General features: G+C 32.5%; 2 protein-coding genes across 3 annotated transcripts; one reads left to right on the forward strand and one right to left on the reverse strand.

The window, feature by feature from the left end:
- Positions 1-1,012: 1,012 nt before the first annotated feature.
- LOC132911346 (uncharacterized) lies at positions 1,013-6,525 on the forward strand. Its single transcript, XM_060967967.1, has 3 exons — positions 1,013-1,610; positions 2,837-3,015; positions 3,911-6,525. The coding sequence occupies exons 1-3, from the start codon at positions 1,530-1,532 to the stop codon at positions 4,053-4,055; spliced, it is 405 nt and encodes a 134-aa protein (XP_060823950.1). The 5' UTR covers positions 1,013-1,529; the 3' UTR covers positions 4,056-6,525.
- Positions 6,526-6,656: 131 nt separating this feature from the next.
- On the reverse strand, positions 6,657-25,962 carry LOC132911306 (paired amphipathic helix protein Sin3b). Of its 2 annotated transcripts, none has more exons than XM_060967890.1 (18): positions 23,407-25,962; positions 20,632-20,915; positions 19,797-19,970; positions 19,444-19,596; positions 19,036-19,370; positions 18,708-18,945; positions 18,386-18,640; positions 17,901-18,299; positions 17,356-17,807; positions 16,801-17,275; positions 16,481-16,727; positions 16,029-16,403; positions 15,779-15,948; positions 15,491-15,685; positions 15,012-15,221; positions 9,435-9,586; positions 9,132-9,342; positions 6,657-9,045 (listed from the first exon to the last, which is right to left on the reverse strand). In XM_060967890.1, exons 2-18 carry the CDS (start codon positions 20,893-20,895, stop codon positions 8,794-8,796), a joined length of 4,557 nt encoding a protein of 1,518 aa, XP_060823873.1. In that variant the 5' UTR covers positions 20,896-20,915; positions 23,407-25,962; the 3' UTR covers positions 6,657-8,793. The 2 variants fall into 2 exon arrangements, with proteins under 2 accessions (XP_060823873.1, XP_060823871.1); XM_060967888.1 differs by having other exon boundaries at positions 14,943-15,221.
- Between the last annotated feature and the right edge of the window lie 476 nt (positions 25,963-26,438).

Below are 26,438 nucleotides of genomic sequence, written 5' to 3' on the forward strand. Positions count from 1 at the left end.
GAATCGACGAGTATAGGTTTTATGAAAATAATACAAGTCGAACGATATTGGAAATCTAAGAAAAAGCAAATATTTTTGCAGCATTCAATCACTGATTAAACCATTGTAACGTTCGGTAAATATAAGTCGATAATTCCACATGCGTAACAATACAGCGATCAATATGTAATGCAACATAATCACAACAAGGTTTCGACATACAAAAGCTATTTACTTGATAATGACGAAAATACGCGATTTTCATGAATAAACATGTTACATTTATTTAGAACAAAACTACGAAAAATATTCTCCTAATTGCAGATCTATAAAGCTTCGAACTATCAATGATCAAACTTTACGATTCGATCACACGATGATTTCCAAAGTGTGGAAGAAAGCGTGTCATACAATTTACCGAACAGTCGAAGATATAAATAAAAATATTCTCTAAAAATACAAGAAAGAAAAAGAAAACATTGCGCTCCTAGTTCACGTTTCTCCAAACATCGCCATTTTTGATCTCCAAAAAACGAGGAATAAAATACACTTTCAATTTCACAAACACTCCAGAATATAAATAACAAAAATTCCCTGAAATGACAGAAACATCGCGTTCCTAATTACACCTATATATTAACAAACTATTATTTATCATTTCCAAAAAACGAAGACTAAGACATTCGTTTGATTCAAACGTTAGAAAATACAAATTATAAAAATTCTTCAAGACCACGAGATACATCATGCTGCTAATTTCATCCTCTGAAAACCGTAAACTCACAGATTTGCAAACTGTACCAATGAACGAACCTTCGACGATAATCAATCCCACCGAAACATGTCCAAACACCAAAGACAAACATCGCGTATTTTTTTTCCTCGAATTTTATCAACTGGTAGTTCGAAATTAACCCCATGAACGATCTTCGAATCGACCAACGAAACAGAAGAAACGCAGATGTCCCCACCCGCGCTCCGCCAGCTACTAGCTCAGCCTATATAAACCCGCGGCATCTCGCAAGTCTCTTCATTCTATACGAGGCGTCAGTCTATGTATAAAGTCGGAAGTATCGTGGTATACGGATTGTTAATACCGTGGAAAATATCATTCAACAACGAACTGCGAGATAGCACGCGTGCATTTGTTTGAATCCACTAGGCGGACAACGCTTAGGTAAACCGAATAAAAATCGCTTGAACGAGGACCACGAAGCGTTTCTTGAGCTACCAGAGCCGAGATCCTTTGCTGCCTAGGTTCTGGTCAGGGTCAGTGCGCGGGACCATCCCGCCTCGAGAGATTCATCAAACATCGTTTTCCAAATTTCCAACATCCAAAATTGCAACTTGTCGAAATTATTTTCGAATTGAAAATAATTAGAGCTTCTGTAAATTTGCACCTGGAAGAACGAAGAGAATAAATCAATAGAGAGGAAGCTTTCTTCAAGGAGGAATCGTCTCGTTGCTGTTCTTCATCGTTTCGACAGACAGGCGACAGCCTTCGTATCTTCTCTTTTGCAACATTTCGAAGAATTCGTCTACGCGACAGGATGAAACTAGTAATCTTAGTGACTCTGCTGGCGGTCCTGTATACCGTCGACTATTCCAATAGTGCTGCAGTCAGATCGGAGGTAAGATATATACGTATATAATATTTTAATTAGCAGGTCTGTTGGAATGAAAATCGATGATCAAGGGAGTAGATAGAAAATGCTGAGAACTCTGATCATTGATCATTCTACTTATCGATCTGTGCATGGAATTTTCTACTGCATTGGAGAAATTTTACTAATTTCCGATACTCGAACACCTGCTATCGAGATTCGAAGTGAATTCGTGCGTACTAGATTTGAATGAATAATTATCAGAAAAGCTAAATAGGAATATATTCGAAACTATTTCCTTTTAATGTAGTTATGTTCTTTAAAGAAAGCTTATGAAAAAAAGAACGCGTCTTAATAACTAGCTAAAATGAAGACAATGGTGTTGTAATTTAATACTGATCAATTTCAATTCAAATAATTTGCAATGAAACAATTCTTGAAATAAAGAAGTACCATCTTTCAATATCGAAAGAAATATTTTCAAGATTTTGATTTTGAACATTGATTTGAAAACGAAAAAAGATCACACATAACGTTATCGAAAACTGTTGAACAGCAAATTTAATGGCACCATCGATAATTTTTCATTTTTGAACAGGTAAATCATAAGTGTGAACATTATCGTAAGATTGTAATTGTGTTTCGTTAAATGCATGATAAAGCAATGCGTATAAGACTCAACTCCAATGTTTTTCTTTTCGAAATGTGAAATCGATAGCATTGACCCTTACTGCGTCGATAATTTCATGCGTAACGCGTAAAAGATAATCGCAAAGCAATTTCGCTATCTTTCTACGTATTTCTTATAAATAATCGTGAACTACTCCAAGTTGATCTACAAACTCTGATCTATCACAGATTATAGTATTTCTTATGTTGCTTTTATATAATATATTCATAATTATTATTGTTACTATTATTCTATTACATAATGTATTATATTTACAGTTATTATTAATACCACTATTTCCAATACATTTATTAATATAAATTATATACAAGAAAGTGTAAAAGTAAACCGTAATTTTAAATTAATCTATATTAAAATTATTCTATGGAAGATCAAAAAATTTCCCGCGTGTATTTTCCTTACATGTAGTATATAGTATATATGATTTTTTAAATACCGTACAATTTTCTAAAATTCGAATTTATAGAATTAATAATTTTTCAATTATTTCTACTACATTTGTCGTAAATTTTGTGCGAGAAAATCTGGAATTTGTAACATTTGATGTGTTATTATTTTACAGGAATTCGCTGAACAGTTGCGCAGGATTGTCCATGAAATGCACCCCGATAACCTAAGAACACAGAGAGCAACCGAGAGCGGAAATGACGACCGTCCGAAACGGAATTGTTACGATACACCCTGCGGATGGAATACATACAATCCTGTCACTCGGCGAGGCACGATTTTCATGCCGAATACGTAAGTTAAAATTATACACGCATGATGCTCAAGATAATTACTGATATCGTAATTATCAAGTAAACATTTTTACGAAAATTGTACATCGCAATTTTTTCCCCTTCGATGATTTGTTCTATCATTACGTACGATTATATAGGAATCGTATTATTGTATTGTATAATTTTCATTAATATATTCGTTCGTTTAGTTATTCATATAATTGTTTATTTAATATATTAACATATTCGTGAAATATTTATAAAGCGTAAAACAAGCAGCAACTTAATTACAGAAAATCGAACGATCAATATTCGATGTATATTATTTCTCATGAATTAGTGAAATGTATTCAAAATGGGTCTTTATGAATGAACTATGCTAATATGTAATAACCCTGCAAGATAAAAAGTAGTAACAAACATTCTTTATCATCTATCAACAGTGCACAATGAATGCTTAATCTCGTTCACAGTTTTATTATTGTACGAGTAATCGACGTTTCACATAAAGTTATTATTCCAATTAATTCAGATGCAAATTATAAGTATGTAATTGGGCACTCTTACCATTCATGAAACGTTACAAAATTCAGTATTACTACTCTCATAAACTGCTTATTTACGCTATTTAATAATTATCGAAATGAAATTAATAAAGATCCAACAAAGATTTAATAATTATAAAAATATTACTAAAAATATTTTACAAACAAAATTTTACAGTTACAAATTTACTTTCATTTTATTTAATTTCATTAAATTTATTTTAATTCAATTAAAATTGAATAAATACACGAAAAAAAATATTAAAAATATTTCATAGAAAAAGTTTTATAATTACAAAAACTTCAAAATTAAACGAATTATATTATTTAAGTATCTCAACATAAAAATATTTTTTGTTCTTTTGTTAGATGTAAGTGTCCTGATGATACGTACAGGTGCGTGCGTACAGGCGAAAACGTATCCATGAGTGCGTACGTATATCACTGTCGTCAAAATACGACATCGGACGATATTGAAGGCGAAACGTCTGAAGATATGGATTATCTTAGTTAAGAAAGATGCAGACATACCTGAATGACAAACGCCTTTTCGAACAACCGTTGTTATGGTGTTGTCACCGTTCTGGTCACTGTATTACCATCTGTATGACACTCAAATTAAATGCTACATACGGACTACATACGGATACGTAAATCTACAAAAGAAAACGTCACGCTGTCACAATATATTCGCGTCAAATAATTGTATACATCAAAAATCGGCATCTCGCTGTCTAACGAGACGCCGCTTGTGTATAAGATATAGCGGGAAGAAAATCAAATACCGGTTCGATATTTGAAATTAAATATGGCCGCGATATTATTTCGATAATCGAAATTACCGACAAGCTAAGATAAGAAGTTTTTCAACAATTTTTCAATCTCTAAACATAAATCGACATAATCGTATCGATCTAATTTAAAGATTTTTAACGAATTTGTAGTATTTATAGATAAATAAAATGAAAATCGGATAAGATTGATTAGATGTAGTAAACGGAATATCGGTTTACCGGCGCGTGAATGTTAGAATAGACTTTCAGTATAAAATAACATTTTAATTATAAACTAACACATTTATAAGATATTTTTATGCACAAGTTTCCCTAAGGTGATCATCTACGAGATTTTGATAATTCTCGCAAGAAACGTTGTTAAAAATTAGTAATTTTACCTTAATTACACGGAACGAATCTTCGAACAACGCACCAACGTCGCTTGGGAACCGTAGACTGCGCGCGCATATTCCCTGTCGCTATGAGTAAGATCTCGCGCAGTAGCGCCATTTTCAAATTCATTTAGCTTCTACTACACTGTAAATTTGAATTTCGTTACAAATCCTTAAAACAAAAATGATGAATATAGAAGTGTTGTGTAATTTTGATGTAAAACAAATAACAAAGGGGGAAATTGAACTGCTATCGTTCGAAATAGACAAGACGCACGGAACACAAAGCCGTAAGTTAATCGCAGTTTTTCTTCAAATTACTCATATAGAAAATTCATCATAAGGTAATCAAGCGATAACTAACATACATCAATATTTTATGATTTTTAGTAATAAGTTTCATTATACTTTCTTGGCATAAAATAGTAGGAAGTATGTAATGAAATCTTTTCAGACCTGATTGATCTTATGGAAATAAGCTATTAACGATGAATTTTAATCTATACAAAAATATCTGATTTGTAAAAAAGCCACTTAATTTTTTGAAAAATGGATAAGATCGGGTCTAAGAAGATTCAAGTTTGTATCAAACTTTAATAAGATCCAAACTTCGTATTCGTAATTTTATTCTTAAGCCACGATGCTTACCAGAAGTAAACTTTTATTTGAAATTTTGAAGTATTCGGAAGCCTTGTCTTTGTCTACTTTCTGTAAAATTGTATTTATTTACGTCAATCCGGTACTCATGGTTATTATGAAAACATATCTTTCATTTATCATAATTTAATCCATAAAAGAATAAAACGAATACGAAACTTTAATATTTTCATCGGTAACCATGAAGTTGTCGAGAATCGATTTTTATAATCGAATACAAATCTTGGCGATTCGATGTACTGATTTCTATTCGAATTTCAAAATACCAGTTACGAATAAGAACGAATTTATTTTTTACCGAACCAAATCGGCCATTAACAATAAATAATGTAATTATTTTTAAGTTAACGAACACCTTAGAAGTACTCAAGGTGGTGTAAAATTAGCAAGGATAGGTTACAGTATTTCTATAAGGAATAATCCATAATTTTGTACTTAAAGGGAAAAATTATTTCGAATCTTTTTTGTATATCATTATCGACTATTTATAACGTGCAATAGTAACATATAGTTGATGAAAGAAATGCAGCAGTTTAGGTTACGATCTCGTTATGTTTCTTGCATCGACTATAATTATATCGTTCGATTATTATAAACGTCATATTCGAATTTTTACTTAAAAACCAAAGAGATTCTTACTTCAATTATTTTCCATCTGATTGACTTTTTACATTTCATAGATTACACCGTCTTGTGATTGCTTTGCAACAATCTTGAATATTATTATCGAGATGAAATAAAGCCGAGATGATGATAGATCATCTTGTTTCTTGTTTTCAATTGTGTCGGAATAGATATACATGAAAGGATAAAATAGAAAAGTAATTATATAGAACAATTTGTCTACACGTTTACAATATCAATCGTATTGTAAGTTTGTTGAAAAATTAGATAATTTGATCCTTTATATGTAATGCCTAAATCATCTAGAAAATGTTGGTTTTCTTGATACTGAAAATACTTAAAAGTTATTTGAACGAATTAATAATTTCGAATACTCTTACTGTTTCAAGAGAACGTGTAGAAAATAATACAGACAATGTATTCGTATGCAGTATTTCACTTAATATTTAATACACAGGAAGAGTAAATTATCTATAGTTGTACGACGATTACCAATGTTATCATTTTTAATAAAAATAAGTAATGTTGCTGGAAATATTATTTTATATCCATCCTTTTTCCCACATGAATTATCACTTACCTCAATTCTTAGTCGTTAAGAAATAAGGGCAAGTTAATTCTGTATTATGACCTGAAAATAGCATAGCAAGTCAAATAAAACAGCCATAATATTAATGATTTATTAATATTAATAATGATTTGTGCAAAATATATCAACATTAAATTATTATCTCGAGTAATAAAATTGCCTGTACATTCACTTTTGATACATGGACATACACTTTTAAAATTAGCAATTTCTCGATAAAATACAGTATCATTCATCATCAATAGTCACGAGTAGTCGAGCATCGGAAGACCGGGTCTTTCTTTTCTTTGTTCATCTTTCATAAGATACACAGTTTACTATATAACTGTAATATACGCATAACCGCCGAACAGTACAGTGCGTCTGTGTTTATATAGTTGGTTGTGTAAATCTATGTAAAATGGTATTTTTCCAAAATTATCCAGAAAAACAGAGACGCTAAGATTTCAACTAAATCTGTATAATTAAGATAAAAATGTATTCAATCCAAAATTTATGCACACATTATTATCTGTCATATTTTAAACGTCATTTTTTTGTTTGAATGATTGGAACGAAACCAATTCGCCTTTTTCAATTATTATAAACAGTCTGAACCTTGCAAAGGTATTATGTGCTTCTTTTCTTTCACCGCGCACGATTTTCTTCATTCAATTTTGTATTATCCTTCCTTCCTTTCTTGTGAAAGTTTAAAACATTGAAAATTTAACGCCGTGATTGATATCGACAATATAAAAGATGATTTGTAAATTTTCAACAAGTTCAATACGTGTGTGTCTCGTATATCAATATACAAGTAAAAGAATTAATAAAAAAGATACATACTTAAGAATAACGTAAAATAATAACTATAGCCATATATGTATCTCGTGCGTGGTGAGTCAATACCTCTCAATGTCTTTCGATAAACGCCGTATTCTAATGTTGTCAACAGCTTTGCACTGTACAGGAACACCATCATACTTTAATATTATACATTTTCTATCGAATAGCCTAAAGATCAGGTAAAAAATAAGGCCTAGTACTTTTTCGTTTCATATGTATATATACATATATATACATACATATGCATGTATGTACATATATATGCACTCAATTATCGCATATCCATACATACATGCACATACATCTGTACAAGCATGTATTTATACGTACAGTTTTATGTATACCGTATTCAAGAGAACGGAAACTTCGATCGCGACATTCGTAAGAAAAATAAGAGAAGTAAGTTATTAAAAACTTCGAATGAAAGATATTTTACATACATGTATATAAAGTTATTATTCAAAAAAAAGTATACAGCTTTCTTATAACCCAATCTTTCGTTACGTTCCAGTTATAAATAGACAGTCGTGAATTAAATAATATAACATACTACGAATCGAAATTTTAATAGCTTCTTTTAATCACTAACGATGTTCAATGTTTCAATGACAATTGTGTAAGTCTATAAAAATAAAATACTTAATAAAATAAAATTGGCTGAATCTGCAATATGCTTATAAACAACAATTATATTATCATAGTCTTCCTAAATATTTAAGATATTACATAAAGTATCAAAAGTTTTACCATTATTTTACTCTCTTATGTAAAATCTTACCTGGAAAATCTATATCTAGTTTTATCGAAAAGTACTCGATTTTCAGAAATGAAACAATATGTTTAAATATCTTATATTACCTGATCACAAGCTTAACTTCAATACAATTAGAAATATCGCTCATTATAACTGATCATCTTTTTTAACATTTGGTTCAATAGTTAATTTAGTACTTTATGTTGAAGAAACGTTCAACACTAAACCCTTAGACAAACAACAACTTCAACAAGTCAGCGATATTTCAATTTGTATCAAATTTTCCATACCTGTACAGTTAAAGAATCAAATTTAGTTAAAAATTGTATGCAATAAGTTTAGTACACAATGTATAGACGATTCATTTGTAATCTTCAATACTTTCTTTTCTTAACGACCACTTCTACATCTTCTTCGTTCGCGATAAACTTCGTTGGCAAAATAAGACGTTCTCTCGTTGTACATACGCGCGATATAGTTCAAGAATCAGTCTCGATTTTGCCTTCGATGTAACCCTCTCTTAAGTATTATTTTCTTTTTGTAACAGAAAATATGAATATGAGACTATCGAAACGAGTCTCAGTATTATCAATATGCTCTCAGAGAATAGTAAAGAAATGATAACAGACGTATGATTATACACTTGGTTCTGTCAGAGAATCGGGTTGCAAGCGTTCCACTCGATAACGATTGTATTGTCGATAAGGCGTTCTCGTTTGATCATTGTCCGTGATCACTCGTGTTTTATGAGGAATTAAATTTTCATAACGTCCCATCAACCAATCCTGACATAATCGGTGTTGAACATCCGCGACATTCTTGGATACCCAACCCGATAGCCATTGATGGAACTTTGAATTCAAGTGCTTTGTAACAGATGGATGACACTGTTGAAAAAGCAAATAATTAATAAATATCATGAGTATCGTTAATTTAAAAAAAAATAAAACAAGTTTTTAATCGTGGAACATACCTCCCTGGCACGACTGAAAGAATTTTGTTTATACAGGAATGCTTCCTTACTAGCAATATAAAGCATTTGGTAACTATTAGGATTAAATCTACACTGGGTTTCATCGGAATTGATAATGTCAGATGTATCCCCAGAATCTGCTAATCTTAAACCAGGAGGTCGCTTTAGGATCGCATCCACAGAATCCAGTGATTTTTCTTTGTCAGTTGATCTAAAGAAAGATAGAAAGGAAAGGCATTCAAATATTATATCTTATTAACAGAGTTATGATTTTAATTATAAAGAGATTTAAATGATACTTACCCTGCTGCTTTATCTGGTTGATTGGTGCTAGGCACTGATGCTGACATCATTCTTGCAGCTTTTTTCCTCCACTGTCTAATATTACGGTAAAGAAATACAGGCTTACGTCCTGCCAAGATTCTGCCTAAAGAACTCCAACCATTTCCATCCATCTACAACAATCGTTTCATGTTAACTTTTTTAACAGGTACAGCTTAATACATGTATACATACAATTTTAATGATATCATTCACTGTATTATTATGAGTAATTAGTACTAAGTCTAACATACTTAAGTTAAGAGCTCTTATTACAGCACAATTGCAAAATAATTTATTACAATATTTTACACATTGTATTAAATTACAAACATTCCTCTTGTATAGAGCTTACTCTCTTTCTAAAAGTAATAAAATATTTTAAGTAAAAATAATAAACTATGGCAAAATACAGAAACAAATGAAAGATATATAAAAATAATCAATTTTCTATATACAAAAGAAAAACGAAATTTTCTTAAGGGTACTCGTTCAAAAGGAATTTAAATCTTTTTATGCTATCTTCATTTTTTGTAAGTAAGTTATATGTCATTATGTGATTGTCATTATACACTGACACGTACTGAATTGCATACGCATCAATAAATAACTATATTCTACAAATAAAATTTATTAACAATTAACTTGGGAAAACATAGATACATAAAAGGATGTTCTTTAAAGAACGTACCAAAAACATTTAACTGTTTTCGGAGGTTTATGCATGAAAAGGAGCAATAAGCGAAAATAAACCACATTCAAAATATCTTGTAATCTGTTGTTTTACTATTTTTTAACATGTTATTGATACTGTATAAATGACTAGGAATAAGTAACAATTCTTACGTGTTAACAGTACTTTATAATGAAATCATTAATTGTAGTTTAGAAATATTCATTCATAAATTTATCATTATATAGTAACAATATGTAACAGCAACTATATTGAGTCTTAGTACCAATAATACTTGAAAATAATAAAACAAATTTGTCCAATAATTTTGTGTAAGCAAAATGAAATCAATTAAACGAACACGAGATGAAATGAAAGAAAATGAACTTAAAGTAACATTTTCAGGTCAATTTTCAATCCATGTACATTCACAGACGATGAGTGAACTTTTTCAATCGAAAGCATAACAAAAAAGGCGTGGTATTGATATGATTCGAGTGAAATTCTAACTTATATGGCGGCTTTACTATTTTAAAATACAAATGTGTTAGAAAAGAGATATATTACTCTTAATATACATGTCTATACATATATATACGTATATATTGTATATATACATATATATGTGTGTGTATGTGTGTGTATATTTATCACCATTTAATATTCAGCATACATGATATAATATTGAAATAATAAAACAGAACAACAAATCGAAGCTAAATGAAAAGAAATATGTAAAATAAAAATCATATAAGGACAAACATAAAATTTTTAACATCTGGAATTAAATATCTCTCTGTATGATTACTAAGTATTTAAATATAGTATTATGAAATATTCATTTTGCATTGTTTTTTGTCTCGTTTCATTCATTGTGCAAAAGCACAGGCAAAGAATTCTTTGTCACGTTACAAAAAATTAATATCATTGGAGAATCAAAGTAATAAATTTAGTGGTACAAAATGATGTTAGACAATAATGTTTAAAAGCATTGTTCATGTATTTCAATATCTCTCTTCTATACAATATTATTGTTTATCTATTATTATATGTATATTCGTTTCATATACAGATTACAGTTACAAAATATATATATGTATATATATATATATATATGTCTTATATATATATAGAGTTTAAAATTCACTGCATAAAGTGAAAACGGAGATATGAGCTTATAACAATCACATAAAATCTGTCTGCACATACGACCTCATAGTCTCAATGAAACTATATTACAAATGTCATAATAACGTTTAAATCAGATCCTTTGTGGCAATAATTACATATATATGTGTGTGTGTGTATATATATATATACACACACGCATATATATATGTGTGTGTAGGTATATATATATATATATATGTATATATATCGTTTAAATTAATTTAAATTTGTGCCACGTTATCTAATAAAAACGTATTGAACTGTTAAATAAACGAAAAATATATAAGTACACGTACATGATACGTGTAGATTTTCTCTCTCTATATATATAATAGCGCTTAAAATTCCATGATGCAGAGCCTTGTCAGGAAATGCATGTTTTACATTTTGTACAAAATACGAAGATATCATTCAATGAGGAAACAACGTTGCGAACACTGCATCTGAAAATCCACTTTGCGTCATAAACGTATTTATATAACTGTACAGAATACTATGGCAAAGAAAACTAAGAAATAGTACCTGTTTTTTCATAAAATATACAAAACGTAGATTTTTTTATCTCGACGTCAAACAATAATAATAATAAAATTAGCAACGTATTTCTTAATAGTTGTTTGATTTCAAAAAAGAAATCCTAAACGCGACAAAACATTAAAAGCACATTTTTTAATAATGAAATCGGTTAACTCGTCGAAACTTACGAAGGAACAAAGAACGATTCGATAAAAATTACTCTTCCGACATTAAAACTTAATGCTTGATGCGAGCTAACTTTTAATAACTAACAATTTTTATAGTCTGCACTGTAAAAAATTATTTAAAGACCTTCGATAGAATTATACCATTTCCACGAGAAGAATGTAATTACACAGAATGAAAGTTCACTAGAGTACCAAACAAATAAAAAAAAAGGGGGTAAAAGTAATGGACCTTCTCAATGCAAAAAGCAACAGCAGAAACCGAGAGAGTTAAAACTGTGAAACCTTTGGCAGATATTCGAAATTAGTTCGTGGGATATCAACGCTTCATACTGTTACGTTCCTTTCAATTGGAGCTATGAATTAATGAAAAGTGATTTTCTATCTACATGCTATGCCATATAATCTTTGCTTCACTACTTATATATTAATATGTACATAGCAAAGAATTATCATACACCTGCATTTCACAGTGGCGCAACAGTTAAGCCAGGAACACACTTGGTCCACGCCAATAATAATGCTACTTCCAGTTTCTTTTTTTAATGTTCAAGCTAGAATCAATGCATACTATGATCTTACATATCACACTACACCTTTTGAATCAAACGAATCTAATTCAAAGAATTAATATAACACGTCGAACTGTGTGACGTTCGCGTAATTGAAAATCTTCTAAATAGTCTGGTATCCCCTAACCTAATGCCTAAAAAATATACAATTTTAATACTTCGTTAACATACCCTAATTTAATAGTACGGAAATTTCCCAAGATATTTTCGTTAATATCCGAAAGGAATCATAACACACGCAACCTTTGGAAATCCAATGTTATTTGTTAAATGTCCAAAACGTTATTTTATCATATAATGCATCTTCTCTCAGCATGCGTATCTTTTCTTTTATCTTTATCTACTTTGTGAACTTGATAGTTACTCTGCCATAATTAGAAGTTTCGTAGTAATAAATTAAAAGTTGGAGCGGTCAGAAGACAGAAAAAGCAACGATTACCCTGCATAATGTGATGTGGCGTGGAAGTAATGTGTTCACGAGTCAATATCCATGTTTCCTTCCCAAAGGCTTCACTAATGTTCGAATGTATGATAGCGAAATGGTGAAATTTTACAAGTTAGTAGATGCATAGTATCTCTACCAGTCGACCAAGTTGCGTATCAAAACATATGTACAAATTTATATCAAATATTTACATATTTCTTTTTAAATTCTATCTCGATAATAAATTCTAGAAATTATGATCTTATCTAGTTTATAATAATAGTAAGATGAAAATGAACTAAACTTTAAGAATTGACCGATATCAAATGTTAAGTTCTTTTTTTCTTTTATGCTAACATTTTACATTCATTTATGGCACTACTCGGATGACCTCATTTGTGTATGCCGTGTCCCCTTGATGTTTCTTTTCATCATTTTTATACATTTGCAAAATGAGTTAAATGCTCGTTAATATCATTCATCTCATAACTATAGTTCTGCTGTAACTAGTTAATTTTATCTTTCCTTTTCTAAAGAAACGTGAAGTAGACAATTACGGAGACAGTGCGATAAAGCATAGTACGATTTAATTGTATATGTGAAAATTTTCCTTGTTTGTTTCGTTGACCGATTCTTTTCAAGTGAGAGATTCACGGGAGAATCATGTTTTCAACATAAAAGCAAATTAGTGAATTTAGTACGTATTCTTATTTCTTTTATAAGCTTTTATAAGCTTTTCAACCTTTATACAATCATTTATAATATTTTTATTCTTATATAACAAACAAAAACAACAAACACAATTAAAAAGAAGTTATTAGATAATCACATTATTAAATAAAATATAAAAAAAATTTAAAAACAACCGAACTTGGAATCTTTTTTATACGTAAATGTAAATATCGCGCACTTCCCTCCCTTTTATCGAACGCACAAACTTCCTTTTGACCCTAAATAAAGATAAAAAAGATATCACTGGATGAAAGAATAAACCCCTGCATAGAAACTCGTGTGAATAGACAAAACTTATTTACGCCGTAAAAAACGAGGAAGCAAAGCAGTGGCTCGTGTGGAGCAGTATACTTCTAAATGCCTTCGATAAATCTTTGCGTTTGAAAATTTGGAAAAATTGCTATTGAGATATCGTTGTTTTACTATAAATCGATATTTAAAATATAGAAATATAATTTATAATTTGTGGTTTTTCGCGTAACATGTAATGGTATTGCAATGCACTAATAGTGCGAATATATAGAATAAAGAATGGGGATTCGTAGTGCACTATATTCTCTTTTTCTATTTTTCTCTTATCTTTCTCTTTACTTAATTTACAGCACCACAATGGACGCGCTCAGATGAAAATCATATCTCTCTTATCTCTTTAAACGTTACGAAAATAAATATATGACTTTCCATTTTTTTTCTTTTTTTTTTTTTTTTTAGCATTTAAAAGAATATTAGTTCATTCTGCTTATGTGTATACAAAGTTCTGCAACTTCTATATAATGACAAGCATGAACCAGTGTTCTGACCCCATTCGCGTGATAAAGCATTGGTGATAGCAGATCGTATATGGCTACATAGCTTCCTCGTATTAGCAAACAACCGATATTATATGCTGCGATGTTCATTCCTAAAATATTTTCTACTTCTTTTTTGATATCTTTCTTTAAAGAAGTCAACAATGATTCTCTTGAAGACCGAGTTTTTTTGGAAAGGCGTCCGACTGCAAGATCAAACGTTTCACACACGAATACCTCTAGTATAATTTTATAGTACGATCACACGAAATAATTAGAAAAAAGTTTTTTTTTAGTAAGCTTTCGTTCTTTGGGACACTAGTTGTACACTGAATGACAACAGTACAACTTCCAATCACAGACATCAAATACGAATGAATGTAAACTTCAACGTTGGCAATGATTATGAAAAGGGATGTGGATCCTATACCTTCTTGCTAATGTCAGTGTTCTTGCGCTTTCTGCCCCTCCCCCCCCTTGCTGCCTGGTCGTTACTCACAGGATGATTGGTTGTTGGCTCATTGTCTGTTAAGGTAGGGGTGTCTTTCGGGCTAGTCTGACCAGCTGGAGCAGAAAACCTCTCAACATATGTAGACCACTTTTCAGATACCGTAACTCCTTCCCTTTCTCTTTCCCTACAACTGTTGTCCATCGCTTCATCACCTTCCGTATCCAACAATTCCATTGTCATTTTACAGTCTTTCTTATACTGCAACAATAAAATGTTTTACATGTAAAACACGTTTCGTTTAGTTTACGAAAAAGTATTTTTTATTCATAATTTTTTCGTATTCGTAGGATATTATCAGCTGTAATTAAGACATACATTAACATATAGTTAATGTTCATGAATCAAAGGTTCAATAGAATATTTTAGTATTTTTAACATACATAACAGTGAATTATAAGCTTCTAAAATAAATGGTAGCAATAGCTTTGTCATTCGCCAAATAATTCTTCTGAAAAATCGAAACTTACAATGTATATTTTAAAACAATTTTCGTCCGCCATAGCCTTTTCAGCTTTACGCTGATACGACATTTCTGCACCGAGTCTCATGTACGCTGTAGCACATAAACCACCTGCACCACTACTTTCTTTTGGTTGTCGTTGTTCTCGCTGAAATAATTCCATACACTGCTGGCATATAAGATCTGAGACCAAATGCTGCAACTAAAAATTTTATATTTTTGTTTTAAAATCCTACTATAATTATAAAATTATAGTAATTTAAAAAATGTTTAAATCTGATATGCATATACTTACTTGTCTCACAGCGTATGTTACAACCTTATCTAACGTAAAAGCGATATATGCGTGAATACCAAACATTTCTCGTAAGGTATCCTCATATGCAGTACTTTCCATATTACCGTCTAGAACATTCTTAACCATATCCAAAAATGCTGGATAGTAATCTTCAATTTCAATTTCATCTATATCAAACATATTAAGAATATTAAATTAGAACGAACTACATTTTTTTCGTACAAACAAAACTACGTTTTACACTTACTTTTAGGTTTTAACCGTAACGCGACAGCTGTGCTCTCTTTACGCTGCTGTTTGTACCGTGATTCCTCTTCAGCAAGAGCCAGAGCCCGGTCGTACATTTTTGTTAATCTTTCACATAATATATGATGTAACCTTAAAAAAAGGTACCAATTGTTGCTGCCCATGAAGAGCGTGTACGCTTCTTCAGGATCATCCGACATCGCATGGATCGGTACTTTGATATCAGGTTCGACTTTAATAGACGTGGAAGACGGAATCGGAGATACCGGCGCCTTATTCCTATTTGCTTGGAGGCCACCACCACCCAACGGAGAGGTATTCATCGTTACCGACTGAGAATTACTACATGCTGCTACATTGAGATCTTCCTTCTCATCTGTAACAGCGATACTTGTATAAAATAAATTGCTTCGACTACAAAATAGTAATAATTTATCAAATTTAATGCATTACCGTCTTCATCCCTTTCGTCGTCACTTAGTTCCTGGCGTGGATGGAAGAAAAGATCAGGTATAAAATGCTTCAACAAAAGCTTTATTCGTTGCTTGTCTTCCTTGTGGATGGCCGTTTGACGCTTTACATGATGGATAAGAAGATTAGCTGCATCATCTAGGACAGACTTATCTTTGTAAGGTAATACAAGGTGTGGACCGCTATTATTTTGACCATCCCCGCTACCATCGTCTACCTGCTCGTGTCTCTGCAAAATAAATTATAGTTTATAATTAATAGTGAAAAGCATAGACTTACCTAGAGGAAAAACAGCTACAAACCTCATCATATAACGTTTCAATTTCATTAAATAGGCTCTTGGACCTTAGGGCCTTAACATCGTTCTGCTTGAAATTGATACCTTGATGATCCAGGGACTTCAAGTAGTATTTTTCGTTTTGTTCTCTCCAGAGTTTATTGAAACCTTTTTGTGCTTCCCGCCATTCTTCTTCCTTACTCTTTAATCGACGAAGGACTACTGGTACAGCTACTACAGGATTTTTCTTAAGACCATCTATAATGTCAGCCGCCTTATCGCCGTATATCCTCTTCAAGGCTCTCTGATGAATTGTAGGCGAACAACCACCGAGACAATCGTCGAGCTTGAATTTTTGAAGTTCTTCTTGGCTCATTCTACTCATTTTCTTATGGACACCCTCGAGAACTCTGATCGTTGACGCATTAGTTTCTATTACACCATCCAACTCAAATCGTTCATCTTCGCAACGATAAATGAATTCCTCGTACTGAGTTTTCCTAAACATTCCAACCCAATAAAAAATTATTCTACTATTCAACAATAAATATTACATAAAAGAGATATAAAAATTACGAACCTGGATGTTACGAATGTACTATCTTCAGACCAAGTCGGGAATGAAACCCATGTATCATTGAGAACTTCTTTACACAGTTGCGTTCTTCCTGTACACTTTGGTTGAACGTAAGACTTTGGTAACGCACAGTATGATGCCCCTAGACGCTTACATGCCGTGTAGTCAATTTCCATCGCCAGATCACCTTGTGGTCTCTCTTGATGACTTCGTACAACATTATTTGGTAGCGCTTCAACATTTAAATTGCTACTTGCATTTGTTGTGTTGGTACTAGAAGACTCGGGCAAGTGGCCCAGGAAATCTTTAAACCACCGCAATAGTTCAGGAAAACGACCAAGAAATGGCGTCACTAACTGCACCAACTCAGATTTAGAAACTATCTCTTGATTAAACAAAACCAAGCATCTAAGGAAATTTTCGTATACTTCTTGCGATCTCAATGCTTTACGAACCTAAGAATATAATAATACATATTTTTTTTATTACACATTTATTTCATTTTTCCTTTTCTAATAGTATAGAAATAAAAAATTGAAAGTACTAACCTTATCGAAGAAAGCATAATCATTGAGACTGCCATATTTTCCAGCTTCAGCTATAGTAACACATTCACGCATAGACGATACTTTAGGCTTTTTCAAAGGTGGACCATGCTGTATATGGTGAGAGTTTCCGGCTGTTACCGAAGGTGAAAACGATGGACTTCTTTTCAATTGTCCCGTATTGTGACCAAATTTTTGTACGCTATTAATATCTCGTATACCAGATCTATCTCGCTCTCGGTCACGATCTCTATGATCGCGATTTTCGCGTTCTATTGTACCAGTACCACCCGATTCACGAAGGTCTCTTGAAATATTTCCCGAATTATTATAAGGTGCTTTAGGTCCCAATGGTTTCTTGACAATTGTTGTGTGATCGTTAACTGTAGCAGTCTTGTTACTCTAAAATATTGTCATCAAAACATTAATAAAAACAATTTTTTAAAGTAAAATTTTGTTTTATAATAATTTTATAATACCCATCTTACCAACGAACTCTGTTGATTAGTAGCATCTGGCAAAAATTGTCCAAACTCAGCCAGCAAATCTTCTTGATTTTCAAATAACTTGGCAACCTGGCTATAAACTTCTGCTTCCGTTAAATGTTTTGCCCCACCAGATGCACCAGATCCACTTGTACCACCCATGTGTCCAGATTCTTTTAAATTTCGCTGCTCTTTCTGATAAGTATGCAGAATTTCTAAAAATCTTTTATACTTGTCTGGTTGACCTTGGAATCGATTCTGAAATTATAAACAAATTAAGTGAATATCTTACATTTCTTATCGCATTCTGTAATTGAATACAAACCTTAATTTTGTTAACGTAATTAATCGCATGATTAAACTCAACTGGTTGGCTTTGTTGAGTTTGTCCACTGGTGGGTATACCATCTTGTGCTTGACTTAATGCTTGACTCACAGCCTGCGCTTGAGCTGCACTAACATGTGAATTATTGTATGCCTGTACCGGTGGTGGCGAAGGTGCATGTACTGTCAAGCTATTATTCGAAATATTATTTGCCAGAGAGTGGTGCATGTTTGTGCCCCTAATTTCAAATAGAATGTAAAATACAAATTATCGATTTATTCCGCAGAAACAGTAAAAATTAATATATAAAATATTGATAATATCCTACCCTTGCATTATCTGCAATACTGGAGGAGCTTTCGCTGGTTGTGTTGGTGGACTTGCAACAGGAGGTGAACCAACATTCACAGTGCAATGATGCTGTGATAAGCTAGCGCAAGTGTGTGTTGCTGTTGGACTTGGCATACTAACTGACACTTGAAATGCGTATCCTTGCTCATTTGCTTGCACCTCTATTTTATACCCAGGTGGAAGAAAGGTATTGAAACCAACAATAAGTTCAGGGTGCCCTTTAAATAAATGGCTTACTCTTGTTATTACTCCTGGTGTATCTATGCTTTGAGACTTAAATTCTTTCATAATATCCAAGAAATCATTATACACCTAAAATTAAACATGATTATAAAATAAAATATGATTATTGTAACTCAGATAATGTTAATAATGATAGATCTACCTGAGGCTGATCACTGAATTTGTACTTTACTTGATCTAAATAAGATAACGCATCTTCTACTTTCAATCTCTGAAATTGTTGGGAACCACTGCCGCCACCTAGGCTTGTGCCTGGTGGAGTAGAAGCTAATGGTGTTACATTGCCAGAATGAACCTATAAGAGGTATAAAAACATTTTTATATAAAATCTCTTGTTAATTAAAAGTATCATATTTTAATAAGAACTCTGATTTTCAATGTTTTATCCAAAATACAAGACAGACCCATGCTTTTACATAATTATACAGCTATTATTTTCAATAAATCTTGATATCTGTGATTTATTTCAACTTATATACATTGTTGGATATAAACCTTATGCCTTATTGTTGGTTGCTGTTGACTATGAACCTGACTTTGTGTTCCTGGTGTAGGCTGTTGGGAACCCATACTATGGTTACTCCCACCACCTATTCCACCGTGTAAACCTCCACCAGTATTTACACTGCTACTGCTACATGTAGAAGTGAGTCCTGCAGATCCACTTCCCTGCACATACAATTGATAATAATTGCACAATCTATAAATCTAATCTTTACAAGTTTGATTATATTCCTGTACATACAAATTGGAAAAAAAATGTACATATAGAAGTATAGTGCTGTTATTATTCTCTGATTATCCAATCTTATTATTAATACAAGGTGAAACAATTAATTATACAAATCTTATTTGAACAAAAAATTAAATAAAATTTCTTAATTATATTTTCATCACATATACACATAAAAATTAAGCGATGTTATCAAACAATAACAATAATGTTGTATATTTATTTTACAAATAAAGGTACTCCATAGTAGATAGGGATAGGTAGAGATTTATTAACGTGACAGTTAAAAAATTTTTAAAAACGTAATAGGAGAACGTTCAATTCGATAGACCGCTTTTAAGCCGATTAATTTCATTCGCCCCGGCATCACTCTGCTTTATTATATACCAGTAATACCTGAAAGACTTATGAATAATAACATTACAAGAAAGAAAAAATATTAAAATATACAATTTCGTTCTAACAAAGAAGCTATAAAAAAAGATTGAAATTATACAAAGCAATTAAAAAATGGTAAAAAGCATAGAAAAATGAAAAAAACGATGTAGTTGTTTTGCTACTCGTTACTGTTGTTATTACAATGTAGATAACACGCACCTTAATGGGGGACGGGGCCGCGGTCGGCACTACAATTGCTCCAGTATATTGCTGTTGAGCTTGGGCAGTTCCAAATTGTATGCTGCCCGGCATTTCTTTCGAAGCAACTGATCGAACTGCTTGGCCAGGTACAACAACGCCTATTCCACTGCTTGAATGGTACTCCAAACTACCTCCTCCGCCACTTCCTGCACTCACTGACGAGTGCTTTAATGTTGCTGCTGCTGGTGATGCTACCTCGTCCAGCCCGCGAACACGTTTCATCGCAGATCACATTGGAAATGCTACAGATTGAGAAAGATCTTGTTTGGAGATATTCTTTTCATCCCGATATTAATCATATCTTGTTTAATCCTAAAAAGCTACTATCAAAGGAAATCACACTAACGCATTTCGTACTGCATTAATTTTATACGATTTGTCATTTAAACCACGTATCATAAGTGAAATTTAATTTCCTCTTAATTATAAATATCAATAGAAAACTTAAGAAAAGCAATTAAATATTTTATTACTATTCCATATTGGATAAAAAGTTGTTGTTCCCTGTGGTTATAAATAATATTACGGCGATATTATTATAGGTACACTGTGGATTTTTTTGTATTTATGGAAAATTTGAAGAATGCATAATACGAGAAAATTTGTCAAATATCAAAAGTATAGTGTTTTCTATAATATTTGGTAGATAAAACAATTTTCTATCTAGATCCTATTTTCTAAATTATATTCTCAAAAATATTAATCTGCATAAAAACCGGCAATCTATTAATTAATTATAACTAATAACTATGCGTCTTCATATTTTTATGAATGTAATTAAAAAATGAAATTTAGAAAATTGTTTTACTTATTAATAGATAAGATTTTGGATACTTCATATATGTTAGCATAGTATACATTTCTGTGAATTTTTACAACTTGATATATTTTTAATTATATTCTCAAAAATAATGACAGTGAGATTTCGCTTATGATAGCCTTCAAGGGTTAACATCGAACCTATGCGATATACAACCATTGTATTTATCCTCAAAGCTGCGATAAAACACGACGCAGCAACTCTTTCGCGGGTATCGTGGCGTTTAGCGCGCCATGAGCAGAAGACAGAAAAGGTGTAGTAGAGTTCGAAAGTGTTCGGTGATGGTATTGTTTCGTTTAAGGTGATAAAATGACGTGATCGACGATGCATCCGCACTACCGTTGGCTAACGTCGTAAGTATATAAATACGTAGTACTGCCGTGTAGGAAAAACATTCGATAAATTTGATGTTTCCTTTCTAGATCGATTTCAATTTACACGACGATGTTCGGAATTTTGAAAGCACCGCGCGCTCGATCACCGTATGACAGAGCTTCCGAGGAATCTAAAACAGCGCGAGCACTTTCCCATAACTTCGAACAACATCAAACTTTTTCACTCCTAAAATAATAGTATAATGGAAAAGGTGAAAATTTTGTCATCATTTCAGTGAAAGGAATGAATATGTAATGATAAATTAAGAAAATTTCATTGGTATTTATGTTGATTTTTAATACGTCGATCTCAATATGAATATGTTCGAAATTATTTCTCCACAATAATATAAGAAAGCCGTTAAAAATGTTTCACTCAATTTTCTAATTGATTTTTGAATATTCAAAATTACTGTACATTTTCTTGCTCGATTTACAGTTAAAAATAATTGAATTACTCATACTCGTAACTGTTATATATATATTGCATAATATAAAATAATTAAGACACACGTGGTTTGCATTTCCATTATATTATTATATTTATGACAATAGTAGAAAATAAATCATACGTTAAATATGAGTATACTCTTTCTGAAATCTATTCCAAGATATATTTAGGTAATATAACCTCACACAAAAATGCAATAAATTTGTTAGGCTTAAAGCCACTAATAAATTTGGGGTGAAAGGAATTTTTCTTCAGATGGATATTGTATTTACTATTAAGAACTACTATCCTTTGTAATCTATTGTTTTATTTATTGGTTTAATAATCATTTATTACTATTATATATTTTAACCTGGCACGCTGTCATGTATATCCTTTGTACTTTATACTTCTTGGTCAATGTAGACATTCAAGGAATAAAAGTAAATTATAAAAATAGGAATAGATAAAATATTTTATGAATGTACTTTGTATGTGCTAAAAAAATATCCCTACAAGATTATTCATAGCTACACAAAAATATTTCGTTGTGCTATTATATATCACTCGAATCTATAACTAGTTTTTTATCAATAACAAAATGTAGCTATAAAGGATTTATGTCCTCTTCGTATAAGCTTTGATATTTGCAGTTCTAGAAGCACAACTGCGTTTCTTCGCACATTATTTTATTCTCATTTGTCAAAACTAACAAATTTCTTTCTTCTTACGTTCTACATCTTTCTACAATAAAAGCAAGAGAATGAGCGTAGAAACCAACAAGGAAACAAGACAATTTTAATTCATACATTCACTAATGTAACATATTATAAAACATATTAGTGTAAATTTCCCTGGTATAATAAAGTAAAAGACTGTAATATCGGTCTAATCCTACTGACATCGGGTTACAAAATAAGATGTAAATTTTCCTGATCGGAAGAAAGTTGCACTGAAACACAAAAGTGTGTTATAAAAATAATTATAACCTAGTGCTTCTATAGAACACAGTCTACATCCACATAGTAGTTTATGATGACCTTGCATGGATATAGAAATGTCAGTGACTTAAAATACGGTAAAAATCTCGTGGAAAAGATAATACATACCAATTTCCATTTGAAAAGAAGTTGAACGTCCTTGCACCAAAATGAATTTCGAGAGAAGTTATCCAGTGAAGCAAGTGGTCGTTGATTGAAACGAAGTTTTGATCGGTAGGAAAGTTTGTGCACTTCCACGAGGAGAGACGAGCGTCGGTGGAGTTTCTTCGTTGGACAGAATTTCGATCCGCGATATCGAGCCTCGGTCGGGGAATTTCGCTGGGACACAGAGGAGACGAAATAGAGCCGGTAAAGCCAGCTGCACGGACGCGTACAGCCCGTGCTGCGAAGTCGTCGAAGCGAGGTTTGTCAGTGTTGCACGTTTCCAAACACTTCCCGGCCCTCGACGTTACGCAATATTCCACGTAAATACATAACACATTTTCCCGAGAGCTCCAGTGGAAAAATATTCGTCCTGCGGTGCTCCTTTTACAAAGGAGTCACCTCGAGTGTCGGGTATAAGCACTTTTCAGTACACTGGATTTTCTTGTCGATATATCGGTCCTTTTTCCAGCCGTCGAAACTGACTTTCCGCACAAAAGCTTCGGCCCCGTTGTTTTTTCACGACCAAAAAATCGACGAAGCCTGAACGGGCCGGTCGGTCTGGTCTCTCAGACAGGAATTCACTATGCTTTCTCGGATCTCCCTCTCAGAACCATCGAAATCTTGTCGTATGTGTGAAGAAACTCAGTAAAATGCACATTTTCGCGAGTACACGGACGAATTACCGCACTTTTTAAAAAAATACCCAAATGCAAAAGACATACTCGCACTCTCTCGAGGTACAAGGCAAACTATTGGATTTTGTATGGCAAACAAGGAACTGACTGGTCGTATAGCGGGATGAGGAAGGTGGAGGGGATCGCGCAGGACCGTATTCATCCACTAAGCGTCTCTGTTACCAACCACTCGGGTACCTCCTGCAAAGCATACGTGTGTCGCAGGCCTTGCGAGACTTCTCTTCCAACTTTCATTAATTGTGCATCGATTATTCTTCGACTACTTTTCTCCACTGTTTTCCACGACAAAGATATTGCCACGCACTTGCAATTTACTTTAACATATCGGTATAGAATCACATGGAATGTAATCGCTACGAAATAATAGTCTTTCTCAGTCGTAATTAACAATGACAATTACTAATCGTACAATTTCTTGAAATCGTATTTTCCTACGGTTATCGTTTCAACTACACTTTCTAGTTGTTTATTGATAGTTTAAGTTTCATAGAATTTCGGCCAATCCAAATAACTTCCAATTTCAGTTCTTGTTTCGAGCTTTTATATCGGTTTACATTATCGATGTTATTTTTATGACAATACTCTCACAATAATTGGAGTGAGTTACGCGTAATATATTAATATTTAAGATACAACGTGTTTCTTACAAAACAGCTAATATCTATAGATATAAATACACTGGAAAAGAGAGTACACGAATACTCTCGAACAACATACCGCCAAAGTTTCATTCGAGCACTTCACGATATCAACTTCTTGTAAGTCACATTAATAAATTACCGAAACGTTAACAGCGATAGAAACTTCGCACATTCAAACTTCCGTTTGTTCGAATACTATTCTGATTTTTAAAGCATATGGAATTTTAATTACACCGTGTATGACGATTTAGCACAAAATCGACGGAATTCTCGTAACTTTTTATAAACTAGAATAACAACACGAAGTATTTTATGCGGATAATATACTACATAAAAAAAAACATAGCAGCCAGATAGGATGATATACACAAAATTTCGTACACATTACATTTTTAACATGCTTTTCGTAATAATTCATTTCTTTGGTTTCCGGTTATTAAATTCTTTCATTACGCCAGGATTCACCTGTCACGAGAAAATTACGCAGGAAAGTTTCGAAAAAGATGCTTATTGAGAGAAAAGTTGTGTCGCGTCCCGATGAAATTGAAGAATCGCTAGGTGCCTAATCTGTTGTGAGTAGATACAGCCCTGAAAATTGTGGCGGCGAAGCCGCCAAGAGGCGCGCGCAGTCCACGAAATATCCAAGCGTTTCCCCGCGGCCGACATCTTCGCGCGGCCAACAGCTGTTCCGAAAGGCGAGCGAACTCCCCATCGTAATCTGGGTCATGGAAACTGCGCAAAATGGGTTGCACTTGCACCGAAATCGCGCATTTCTTCGAAAACTGGTCTATCGTCTCGAGAATTTCGTCTAATCCAATAGACTGAACTAGCACGCGGTACGTTGCTATCCACACAATAAAATGCCATTCGAAATATGCAAGCTCCTGCGACCAGCCGTTGCATATCTGTCAACGTGCTTGACTGGTTCCCGACGAGAGAGCCGTGCGTCGATTGGCCGACGATTTTCGGGCATCGACCTACGCGCGAGCCTCGAAATCTGCTAATCACACAGGAAGCGTCTAAACGATATTCCTCCAATATACACAACGTGCACGTGGAAAAATCACGTTCTGTGTTTTATTACAAATTCAGTCTGATTGATTATCTCTTCGTCAAATTATTCGATATTGTTTAAACGCGTTAGACGCTGAGCACAGCCGCTCATTCGTTGCACACGCAAAACGCAATCTGTTCAATACGTATACATGTACCACGTGATTGATTCGGTACTTCTTTAACCTTTATTATTTGTAAATTTCCAAATTCTTTGCCGAATAATGTACTATCATGGCCGTGCAAACGTAGTAATCGATACACATGTGATTAATGTTAAATGAATATTTGAGTTAGGATAAATTCGAACATTGAGTTATTTTAAATGTACAATCTTGATCTTACAACGTGTTTTCAACACATTAAACCGATTGAGCATAGTTCTATGTTTAAAAGCTATTTCTTATCATATTCTTTATATATTTCTTTTGTAATTTATTGTAATTTACTTTTGTAATTGTTTAGAATTTTTTTTCAATAATTTTCTGCATGTTGTTGGTTTGAAAATATTTGTATTGTTGTAATATAGTACTGAGAAAAATTAACACATGTATTTATTTTCAATATCTATTTAAGTAAATTTAAAAGAATTACTTTTAAAAATGTC

This window comes from Bombus pascuorum, chromosome 10, assembly GCF_905332965.1.
Source record: "Bombus pascuorum chromosome 10, iyBomPasc1.1, whole genome shotgun sequence".
NCBI classification, from domain to species: domain Eukaryota; kingdom Metazoa; phylum Arthropoda; class Insecta; order Hymenoptera; family Apidae; genus Bombus; species Bombus pascuorum.